At 41.4% G+C, this 12,503-nt stretch overlaps 1 protein-coding gene across 6 annotated transcripts in view; it reads left to right on the top strand.

Moving 5' to 3' along the window:
* SRGAP3 (SLIT-ROBO Rho GTPase activating protein 3) overlaps positions 1 to 12,503 on the top strand; it is a 175,420-nt gene that overhangs the window by 136,110 nt on the left and 26,807 nt on the right. For 3 of the 6 annotated variants that reach the window (XR_004692015.2, XM_035106570.2, XM_035106572.2), the window contains exons 11-14: positions 2,247 to 2,274; positions 6,028 to 6,130; positions 10,830 to 10,890; positions 12,283 to 12,360. Coding sequence is in view for 3 of the 6 variants with exons in the window: in XM_035106570.2 (XP_034962461.1) it covers positions 2,247 to 2,274; positions 6,028 to 6,130; positions 10,830 to 10,890; positions 12,283 to 12,360 (270 nt within the window). In the remaining 3 variants the exon portion in view is untranslated. The other 3 variants (XM_035106571.2, XR_004692016.2, XR_009557095.1) reach the window with 3 other exon arrangements.

The following is a 12,503-nucleotide window of genomic DNA, read 5'->3' as shown; positions in this document are numbered from 1 at the left end:
GGTCCCAGCTCCTGCCAACCTAGCAGTTCGAAAGCACATCAAAATGCAAGTAGATAAATAGGAACCGCTACAGCGGGAAGGTAAACGGCGTTTCCATGTGCTGCTCTGGTTTGCCAGAAGTGGCTTTGTCATGCTGGCCACATGACCTGGAAGCTATACGCCGGCTCCCTCGACCAATAATGCGAGATGAGCGCGCAACCCCAGAGTCGGTCACGACTGGACCTAATGGTCAGGGGTCCCTTTACCTTTACCTTACTCCCAGGTCCTAGTCCAACACTTTACATGCTAAAAAAGATATTTAAAAAAGTAGAGGCAGCATCTGAAAAGAATAAATACAACAGGAGAGCCAATCTGAAGTGACACTGAAGGTTTATTATTTATTTTTAAGAGGAATAAATAGTCCGTCACATTTCGAACAACATGTTCTTCAGGAGCAATGGAGTCAACTATTACCTTGTGCTTAGGATGCCAGGTTAGCTAGGGCATTTAGAGAAGGAACATCAGGCTGGATGAGCCAGTGGTCCAAAGGCAACTTCATCTGTTCTTTCATGGGGATCTCTTTTCTTATTTTCACTGTTATCTACAATCACCTCTTGATAATGCATGTTGCCAGTGGAAGTGTACACAGAGAACATGCAAGTCTTTTAAGGTTGACCCTTAGGGCACATAGAAAAAAATTCCTAAAGACCAACTAAGTTTTTGGTATGAGCTTTCGTGTGCATGCACACTTCTTCAGATACCTTAGGGCACATGATTGCAAAACCAGAAATGAGCTGCATCCAAAAATGTTTCTTTTATATATTGATTAAGAGAGAGAGGGAGAATGCAACTTTTTTTTAAGGCAGTTTTGGTCCTGAAACAAAAACAAACGAAATTCCACAAAGAAAATGAGGAATCTGTTTACTGAGTTATGAATGGAATGACATACACTTTAACAGTATGTAGTGGCATGCCACCTTCTATCAAACCCAAATGTTGTAAATACTTTGAAGGGGCAAAGACAGCAAACATGGGAGTCTGTCTGGTTAAAGTCAAATGGGCAGTTATCTCGTAGGAAAAAGCTGATCTGCTAAATACTGCACTGTGTTCTCATGCTGTTAGCATATCCTCAGTGAGGTGATGGGATAATCTTCTGCATGATTCCCAAGGATAGTAGTCCATATCAGTACTCGTCCCTATCTCCCTTCCCCCACCCCCTATCCCCCGCTCTTTTAACTGCTAAAAATAAGAGCTATTGAGGCACAGATCTTTTATCTGGTGCAGATTGACTAAACTTCATTGACAGTAGAGCTGTTCGATTTATGCTAGCTGCCTGGATCTTTTAATAATTTATTTAAGCTCTTAACAAACGTCATCCCTGAAGGCTCAAGGCAGAAAACGGCTCTATAAGAGAGCTGAAGATAATACTAATCAAAATGCTAAAGACGGAGATGCAGCTAAAATATTTGCCCTCCTCGCCAACTGTATCCCCAGCTGGCCCCTTAACTCTAGCTAGCTAGAGTTATTGTATGGCTTAAGAAGACAGTAGGTCTTCAACAGTTGGATAGCACAGTTGGTAGAGTACGAGACTCTTAACCTCAGGGTTATGGGTTCGAGTCCCACATTGGGCACAATATTTGTGCATTGCAGGGGGTTGAACTAGATGACCCTTGTGGTCCATTCAAACTCTACAATTCTGTGATTCTATGCAGCCACAAAGATGTTCCTCCCTGCGTCTGAATCTCACTATTGGAAAGATGCAAGGAGCAATGCTGAGGCTGACGTCCGAGATTAGGATTCAAGAAAGAAACAAGCTCCGAAAGCCTCTGAGTATCATCCTGAGATGATTGATTGGAGTAGGGAAGTATAGAGATGCTCTCAAGTCAACATGGTTCTTGACTTGTAAGATGGCTTTCGGCAGTCAAGGGATTGTATCGAACACTATTCCCTGCTCAATAGTAGATTTGGAATTAATGGAGAGGACCAATTTAAGTTTATTAAGTAAGTCAACTCTGAGTAGAACTTAGTTGGATACACTCCCAAATTTGTAAATTAATAGTAAACTGAGGTTTTATGAGTAAAATGTAATGTCTTCAGACCCTTGTGATTTCTCACTTGCCATATATGAGCAGTTAACTTGTAGCTTAACGTTAGAACAGTTTCCCCCCGCCCCCAATTTTTGAAGAAAAAAATAAACCAAATAGCTGTGACCTTTTATATTATGTAAACAAGGATGGAATTAACATGTGATTTCTTCCCCACCCCAGGTGAAAGAGCTGAATGTGGTACAACCAGGTAAGTGGAAGCTGTATATATGAATTTAATATTGCATTCTGGAGAGTAGTTGGTATTGCTACTGTAAGATGCATCTGCAATAAATAGATTTTTGTGTGGTGGGGTGGAATCCTTTAGCCATTGTGCTGCAGAGGGGCAACACCCTGCTCTAGGGGCCTACTCTTATCTGCATTGCCTAAATGGATTAATTAGAAATATGACAAACAGGCCCTTGTTTTTCCTGCAGTGTAATTTTTAGCTGACTGGCTCTGAAATCATGAGGAATGCTGTGTCAGCTCGGTGCATTGCAGTGTCTCCATGGATATAGTGGAGCTTATTTCTGGTCTGTTTATGACACTGACCAGCCATCTTGGCCTAACTGGCAAGACCTCCCTTGCTGGCTGATATTCGTTCAGGAGCACAATATGGAGTTTACATCCATCCAACCAACTCTAGGATTGATCCCCTCTTACCTTTTGGCATGGAGAGTCTGCTAAATGACCCCTTCTCTGTAACAAAAAATAAGGAAGGATAGGCATTGAGAATAAAAGTAAATATTGGATAATTTTGGTAAGGGAGAGTAAGGAAAAATCTAAGGGTGTTTGAAGGGAAAGAAGTCACTTCAGAAGGATAAGCAGAGTCTAGGAAACCGAGAAAAGGAGAGCTGCTGACAGAAATTGGCAAGAGAGCATAACCTGATTCAGTTAAGCAATGAAAATATCATTCAGCAGCAGCAGGCAGTGGCGATGAAAAGCCACTTGGGGGAAGGATTGAATGGGAGAGATGAAGGGAGGGACACATATTGTGTAACAGGGTGAAATACATATATTTAGAAGTGTATGTGTTTTGTATGACAAGGCTGGCCAAAGTTATTTAGTATAAGAGGCATGTAAAAATATGGTTTGGGAAGTTTGAAATGCACTGCCCTGTCTTTCAGCCCCTTCTCTTACCCATCATTTCATCCTATATTCTAAATTCACTCACTCCTCTCTCTGTCTCTCCCCCTGCCACACTCTCCCCTGTGACAAACAATAATTCTTTCCCATTCCAAGAATTTTTACATTACAAACTTCCATCAGTTTTAAACTGACTTAATTGTTGCAGTTACCTATAAGGGCACCTGGGGTTGCAGTGGTGTTTTTAACTGAGCTGGTACTGGTTGGTCAAGAGATCCCTAGTGCCCCCACCCACGCGCCAGTGCTCTAGTTTTCAAGGATCCTTGAGAGAAGCTGTAGCTGTTAAATCTGTAGAAGGCTGGTAGCGCTGGTGATTCTTGATGGTCCCACGCAGGCACTGTTTTGCTCTTGTTACTTCCTGGCCAGATTAGTGGTACCTGCATTGGAACAGGCAGGTAGTGCTGCTACAGTTCTTGTTTCCTGCCAGGCTCCATTGCTACCAGTGTGGTTCCAAAAGAAAGAGGACTCAGTAATTGCTGCAATTGTTACAGGCTATTGTCAAGTCTGTTGGGAGCCATGACATCTGTGTCCCCTAAAGGTTTTTTTTTCCTGATTTAAAAGCTTCAGTGGAGGAAAGGAAGTTTTGCCCCAAATATTTACCTCCTAGGTTCAATGGTTAGCTTTTCAGATGCCTGCTTCATAAAAGAATGTGTCGCTCTGTGACCTGAGTGACGATGGCTCTGTACAGATGACTTCTTTTTTTGTTTCTGTAGAAGAACAAGCTCTGAACATCTGAAATTCATTTTGCTCAGAGCACAGATTTTTAATTCTTGTACCAAAAGGCAGCTTCTGCTCACCCTTCAGCTTAACAACCCTGCAGGGCTGAAGCCGGCCATTCTGCTGCAGTCTTGAAGAATCATTAAAATGGTTGCATGCTTTCAGCTGAGGAGGAAGAAGGTAGAGGTCGGAGAGGGAGGTTTTCTCCATTGCTTGAAGAACTCCCAAAGAAATGCAGCAATTGCTTTTCAGCTCAGTTGCAAGAATTTTGTCATGATGTATAACAGTAGGATATAGGACTCTGATATACAGGACAGCTGGGCTGTCAAACTCATTTTTAAAAATATAGCACTGCCTCAATGTTTAATAAACTGCAGTACTAGTGAAGAAATTGAGAAAACAATTTTGCAAATGCTAGCATAAATGCTAGTTAGAGTGTAGCCCCTTTTCATGAGAAGCTCTTTTCCCAGCCAAGCATGTGAAATACTGGGTTGCATATCATGCTGGTCAGTGCAGACTGTGAGAAAAACAGCCTTTCTAATCGGCTGCAAATGAATTTTAATTTACAAGCTACTGTGAAGAGGTATAACACTTTATATTCTCTCAGTGAGACTATCCTTTTATAGCCAGGGATAACAATAGCATGTATGGGACAGAATTTGCACAATTCCTTAAAATGCCAGAACTTTGGTAGGCTGAGGGACTGAATCCAAATTCAGAACTTACCCCCAAAAGAACAGATCTATTTCTGCACCGCAGCATTCCTGGCAATCGTAACTGTATACTGTTGTCTCACAGTGTTTTTGTCTCATAGTGTTTTTATCCTGCTTAGAGTTGGTTATGTTTTAAAAATACATGATAAAATATCCGAACTATTTGAACTTCAGGGGCACTAAGGGCACATTAAAACACATGAACATGCACAGCTTTCCCATCTATCTCCAAGGGGTATGCCTTCCACACAAATAGAGGCAGCACACAGTGCAGACCCTTGCGCCATCTTCTCCAGCTGTCAAAAGCGGTTCTTTTCCACCTTGTTTGCGGCCTCTATCACCAAAGAGGACTGTCTATTGCTATTATTGATCCAGTGCCTCCTAACAAGTTTATATAGCTAGAATTTCTATAAAGTCTTTCAATCAGAGTATTAGGGCCTGCGGCGGCTGTCACCTCCTCCCACTCTTAGGCAAAGCTTACTGAATGCTTCCAAAGTTACACTGGGAGTAAGGAATGTGTCCCTGCTAGGTTGGCAGTTTGTTTTATGCAATGGGTTGCTAGGCCATGCCAGTGGTTTTCATGTTGAAAAGGAAAAGTCAGCCATACTGTGTTCAGAAGAGAGATGTCTGTGGCTCTCCAGATACCGTTGGACTACACCTAACATCATATTTACCCATTGGCCATGCTATCTGGGACTGCTGAACATCTGAAGGGCCATGTGTTGCTGGACTCGCAGCAGTCCCAGCTAGCATGGCCAGTGGGTAAGTATGATAATATATAAATTCTGTGTGCAAAATTGATGGCGATCCTTTGGAAATGAAAGGTGCTACATTAAAAGACAAGTTGACAAAGGCGTGGGTCTCTAGAAACTGGGGCAGACATAGAATAATAGAATTGTAGAGTTGGAAGGGAAGGGTCATCTAGTACAACCTCTTTCAATGCAGAAAGCATTTGCCTATTGCTGACCTCAACCCACATTCCCAAGTGAGTTTTACTATAAGTTATCCATAAAAGTATGGACAAGTTCCTGTGTCTTTACTTCCCCCCCCTCTTCCTTGTCTTGTCTGTCTCCATACCCATTGTTGCTTCTTGGCTGTCTTTTGTCCTGTATCCTCCCCTCTTCTTTCGGAGTGGAGAGTTGGCATTATATCCTTGAGATACAGGTGAGTCCATGTCCTAGGTTCCCCACGTTGATATTTAAAATAACAGATATATGAGGAAGATATCAAGGTGGTAATGGTCGCATAATATGGTTGGAGCCAATGCTCTCGTCCTCACAGTGACCTTTCCCCTTCTAGGTCTTTTTTATTTGCAGTCTTTGAACTCTTCCCCTGCCATTGTATTCAAGTTGATGTTTTGTTGATCTCTTTTGTTCCATTTTTCTCAGGCCCCCATGTCTTCCCCCTAAGCCACAGAAAATGAGGAGACCTAGGCCTCTCTCAGTCTATAATCATAAACTCTTTAACGGCAATATGGAAACATTCATTAAGGTACTTGCTGTCTAACAGTGAGAGTCTGTGGACACTGTGGATGTAATGGTAGCATTTTTTCTCTTCTAACTGCTGAACCTGTTTCCTTCTCTTGGACCTGGCCTTTCCCATGCACTGCACATCACACCATTAAAGTGGTTAGTATGCCTCTGCCTCAGTGACAATTTCTATTGGTGGCTGTTGCTCCTCCTCCTTACTGCAATAGTGAGGCACATCACTCCTGTTTGTGCCAACTGGGAGGGATGAGATAAGTGTAATGACCCTTGTGGAACAGTATGGAAGCGCAACACTCTTTGTGCCTGTCAGCATGCTAATTGCAACCTGCCATATCTTATCACTGCAGGCAGAACTACCGAGGTTTTATAAGCTGCTGTTTATATGAACATCCTGGAATTTAAATGCAGCATGCCTGCCTTCCGTTAAAAGAGATTTGCAGTGGATCAGAGTTAAACAAAAATCCTAAAAAGATTTCGGTGCTCAGACTGATATGGCTCTTTGTAATTTAAGAAAGGCAAGATGCTATTAGCAAAAACAAAATGTATACTCAACCATTTATTCCACAGGCAGAAAACTCCTGAATGTTTGTTTTGAAGGAAAGCGACAGAGGGGAGTGGCTGAGAAAGTTTGACCCATGTTGGGGTACCCTTCCTACCCCCTACTTCTAGAAAATTCTGGATGTCCCCCTTTAAAAGAATAATAAAGTCATTGATATTTTTCTAGAAAAAGAAGTGCCAGAACTCACCATGAACACCTCCGTTGTTTTCTTAGAATGGCAACGCCACCCACCTAAGAGATTACGGAACTGAGTTCCAGTGAATTCCGGCTTTAAAAAGCCCTGAATGTAATAATAATAATAATAATAATAATAATAATAATAATAATGTAATATTTCAGCAACTTGTTCTCCAATGGCTGTGAGAAAAAAGAAACAACAAGCTTTGTAAGGATTGAGTGGGGTGGGGGGGAGCTGTACCTGTCCTGTGTACGGCTCACTGAATGACAAGCTAGGTATTTTCAGTATTTTATTTACATGAGCCTAATGCAGTTCTGTTAAAACTGTTCAGCAAAGTTGTGCATGTCTTTAAATAAGCATTTGGCAGGCTCGTTTTTACGTCCCCACTCCATACCATAAAAGATTAATATGCACAACATCCAGGATTGCACTGAGTGTTACAGAAGAAAATGCATTGATCTTGCTGCTATTTGGAAAGAGCTATGGTTTAACAGACATTGAGGAAATAGAAGCTTTGAGTGGGCTGAAGAATTGCAGCCATTTTGGAGTCAATCTCCATTCAGCATTCAGTTTTATGCCTTAGGCACAGCTTAAAAATAGGATGCTGATTTAGGAATTTAGAAAGATTTGTATTCTTTAAAGCAGTACTGATTATTGCAAAGAGAAACACATTTAAGCTTTCCTATTATTATTATTATTATTATTATTATTATTATTATTATTATTATTCTAGCACAGGAGCAAATTGCTTTTTAGTGGCTCCAGTAGACTTGACTCCAGTAGTCTTGTCTCTGATTTTGTGTATATACATGGGGAGCGGACAGCTATAAAAGTCTATGGTGCATGTTAATCAAGTCATGTCGAAGAGCTTGTCCTGCTCTTAGAACTTTGCCACCACAGGGTCTAATGTAAATCCCAGAGAGAAGTGTGAAGGCATGCAATGCAATTCTACTAACTCGGTGTGGCCCTTTAAAGCTGTCTGGGTGCAAGGCCACGTGAAGACCCATATATAAGCTGCTCTGAGATCTTTGTGGAATAAGTAAAATCAGGATGTGAGATCACAGCTGAGTTTTCCCCACTTCTTTGAGCTACCTGCCTTCTTGTTAATGCCTAGCTTTCCCTCTTCCCTGCCCACTTCCTGTTTATGGTACCACCTGAACTTAAGGAAGTTCCTTTTGTCATCCCTATCTCCTCTAGCTTGACTTCAAGCCCTCATTCTCCACCTACCCTTTTCCATTAATTTTCTATTGGGTGGTTCGCTGCCTATGCCATCTTCTTTCAGTCACCTTTGAGGGGTTGACACAGCCCCTCTCCATGCGCTGAATGAAGTTGTGGAAGGGGCCACATCAGCAGCCATGCCCAACCCTACACCTATCACCCCTCTGAGCAAACTGCACCAGAAAGAGTCTTGCCAACTTTGACCAGACGCCCTCCTTGCATGGAAGAGCTCCGTAGATGGAGATCATTGCTGTCACAAAACCTGGCCAGGAAGTGTGAGGCATGAGTTCCCTGAGCAGTCAAAATGTTCATGAATGATGCCATTTTGTGCTAGTTCAGGCATCTGGTGTGAGGGGCTTCACAACTCTCAGATAGGGTTGCCAGAACAAAGGGTCTGCTGGTTTCTCTTTAAGGTTTCCAGACTCAAAAGAGAGCAGGGCAATTAAAGGCACAGAAGTCCTGTCCTCTATTGAGTCTGGCAACCCTACTCCCAGAGCAATGCATCAATCAGCATGTTGTTACTGCATGTCCCAATATCTAACACTGCCACCACTTCAAACCATTCAGATGTATAATGTTCAGCCACCAGCCACCCAAAAAGTGAAACTGTGGATACCTTTAAGGGTAGAGTCTCATGATTATTTTTTATATGTTGAATGTGACTTTTTCAGTGGGTTGAAACACAGGACTTTCTGGAACTGGCCCTGTAAGTAGGAGCAGAACTATCCTATAACAGGGCCTCCAAGTCATAGAATGACACCAAATAGTATCAAAAGCCACTTGAAAGATCAAGAAGAATAAGCAATGTTGCACTCCCCCAGTCTTTCTCCTAATGAAAGCCATCACTTTGGGCAAACAAAAGCCATTCCAGTACAAAAGCAAACTCTAGAACCACTATGAAATAGGCCAAGATAATTTGCGTCATCCAACCACACCTGAAACTGACCAGCCACTACTTTTTAGCTGGTTCCTAGTGATTATAAACATGGTAGGACTATTAAATGTTTCTTTTCAAAAATTTCCAGTTATATTAAGCTTTAAATTTTAATATTAATTAAATCAACCTATTCAGTGTTGCGCCAAAGGAACTAATGCCACTAGAAATCTATCTGAAGAGGGTTGACCCACTTCCAATAAAGAGATTCCTGACGGAAACTAGTGGTGGTGAATTTTCAAGCAATAAGATTGCAGTGTCAGATCAAAACCAAAGCAGCAGTTCTATGTTTTCCTAGAAGCAATGGCTGCTTCAGGGTAAGAAGAAAAAGAAAGCTTGCCTCCATTTAAACTGAGCTTTCTTAATAACGCCAGAGAGAAATATTACTCTGAAGTGACAATTCTATTTGCTCTCCTGTGAATGTTTCTTATGCCCCAGGCCCCAAAATGCATGGTTAAGTATGTCCTAAAGTATGCTCCTTAAAAAGAAAGAAAGAAAAAAGTTGAGGTATATTCACTATGGGTCTCAGCCACAGAAAACAACAACAAAGAAATATCTTCCCATTAGGAAAGGTTTGCTTTATGTATAGATTGATATTAATACTTTACATTGTTTTCCACACAGAAGGCCTTCAAAGAAGCTTACAAAATAAAAAGTCAAACTAAAATCTAAGTATAAAACAATGCACATATTAAAATTAAACCAGAGCAGCAAAAAATAATAATCCAAACCACCCACATAGAGGAAGAACTGTGTCACAGAAACATACTTCCAACAGCCTACTAAGGCATGCCCATAACTTGACAGGCAAAATCTTCACTTTCTTGCCAGCAGGGCTGTGAGATTGTCTTGCTTTTGCCTGTGAATGTGGAGATCTGAAAGGGGGGGGGGGCGTCTGTTGGAAGAACTAAATATGGGGATGAGGAGAACGCAATAAATTATTATAAGAGTAATCTGAAAGTTGGTCACTGAGGACAAGAGATTGCATACTAAGCAGTTATATGGGGTGTTGGAGCTTCAACTAGATCCTTCTAAGCTGCCATTGCATTTGAGCTTTCATAGCCTCTGGAAGTTATGCTTACTTTAACTGATCTTATTCTTGCTTAACCTTTTCTTTTTTCCCTACTTTGCTGCTTTGTTTGCTTATCAGAGGAAGAAGGAATGCTCGAACCAGAAACCAGGTATTTACTAGTAGAGGCCCCCCTTTCTGGAAAAAAAAATCATATATGTTTATATAATATGAGCACAATCTAAATTTAAGGGAGACAATTGTAATCCCATGCCAAAAATACGCTATACTCACATTAAGTTTTTAGCGATGGATACAAAAGCCAAAACTCATGCAAGGATAACTTTTCCCCTTGCCTTCCTCTGTGATTCAGGCTAGCATTTCAAAATTGTTTACTTCAAGGCAACAGTTCTTGGTTTGAAAACATTTGAATGGTACAACCAAGCAATAGTGCATTTTTACAGAAGGCCTGGCTCATAGCTACATTTCTGTAAAGTGATAGTTATGATCCAGCTGCATAATACCCCATACGTTGCTTCAGACTAAATCAGATTGATTCCAGGGACCAGCTTCTAATTTATGATTTTTTCTCAAAGCTGACAATATGTAGGATATGTGAAGCGCTGTTTCAAAAACTTGCAGCGATTGTTATCTTAATTTATTGCTAACTCTATGATTAAACTAATGGTGCTCTTTTTCCAACCTGAGACTTTTTGTGCAGTCTTTGCTAGAATGTGTTTTCTAAACCACTGACTTCATCAAATCAGTATGCTCAATTTTTCTTTATTTGATTGTTATTTCAAAGGATTCAGGACAGGCTATTCCACTTGTGGTCGAAAGTTGCATTCGGTACATCAACTTATATGGTAAGTTCTTTTGGTAGCCTCCCCGTTGGCTATAGATTTTCTAAGAAACTCTCTCTGTTCAAGAACTTCTTCTGTCTGAAATGCAAACAGAAAATGCTTGTTTCATTGCTTAATCATATGGGCCTGAGGATAGCTGTCAAGTTTCCCCCTTTCTCATGAGGAAGCCTATTCAGCATAAGGGAATTTCCCGTTTAAAAAGGGAGAACTTGACAGCTATGGGCCTGAGTCATAATTATTGTTATTTTATATAGCATTGATTTAGCATCAACACAATAACATTTTGTGTATGATAAATTATTGGGTTGTATGTGCTCTTGCTGGCTTTTGTGGACCTCAGTCCAGACACGTTTGAAAGAAATCAACTGATGCCTTTCCATCTATTGCAGTGTATCCAAGATCATGATAAAGTATCAGCATTGTTCTAGTGCAGGGTAGGTGATGTAAGGTCCATTAACCATATTCAGCTTATTCAAGGTTTTCTCTGTTGGACTGGCTGGATGCATAGGAGTGGTGGGAGGTACTAGCAGAGGAAGAAGGCTCAGAGCCAGAGGATTCGTGGTGGGATGATGATGGGAGAAGAGGGAGCAGACTGGGAGGAGGGTGTGTTAGAAGCTGAAGAGGTAACAGGACTTAGTGAGCAAGAAGAGGCTGCAGAGAGCCAGCCAGAAGCAGAAGCGGAGGCTGGAGACCAGAGGGGGCCAAGAGGCAGAGATGAGACAGGCCGCTGCAGAATCCAGGGAGTCTCCGCCTCCTGCTTCGACCAGCTCCCCTTCCTCCAGTCTCCCAGAACACACAGGGAAGTGAAGAGGGTGGAGCAGAGAAATGCAATGCGTCAGAGTCTCAGATTACTTGGGAAGGATCAGGGGAGGAGGAGGCGTAGAGACCTATGGGAAGGCAGGGACCTTCAGTCCTCGCAACTGCCTCATTGGGGCAAGATATACTGAGAAGAGTTGCTGTGCTCACTAGGCCTGAGCTGTTTTGTTTCTTTGAATAAAGAATTAATTTCACTGACACCTTGTGAGTTATTGCTGATCTGCTCTCAATACCCGCCCTGACACCTGCCAAACAACAGCTATCTAGATCATAGCAATGCACACACTGGTTTGTAGGCTGGGTGGAAGCCTTGGTAGACTGCAGATAACAGATGAGCCTTCAGTTGCTTGCCCTAGTACTAGAGCATTTAGAAGTGAAAATCAATCTTAATTTACATTTTTCTCAATTATGTTTTTATTCTTTCATTATTATTATTATTATTATTATTATTATTATTATTATTATTATTATTATACCGCATTATACCCGTAGGTCTCAGGGCGGTTAGCAATGAAAATAAATGACTGATATTCAAAATACTGCAATAAGCCTTTCTTTTACCTCTTGTTTTATGTCCAGGTCTACAACAACAGGGTATTTTTAGAGTTCCTGGATCTCAGGTTGAAGTCAATGATATCAAGAACTCATTTGAGAGAGGTATGTGAGAAGTCTGTTTCTTGCAAAATGATGTGAAGGTGTTTTCCTTTCACCTTGTAGTGCAACACACAAGCTCTAGTAAAGGGTGATGCAGACAAGAATCTGTTCTATTCTATTTCCCACATAGCAGAATGTTGTAGCCC

This window comes from Zootoca vivipara, chromosome 2 (genome assembly GCF_963506605.1).
Source record: "Zootoca vivipara chromosome 2, rZooViv1.1, whole genome shotgun sequence".
NCBI classification, from domain to species: Eukaryota; Metazoa; Chordata; class Lepidosauria; order Squamata; family Lacertidae; genus Zootoca; species Zootoca vivipara.
Note: the sequence above shows the minus strand (reverse complement) of the source record. Positions and strands in the feature narration are given on the sequence as shown.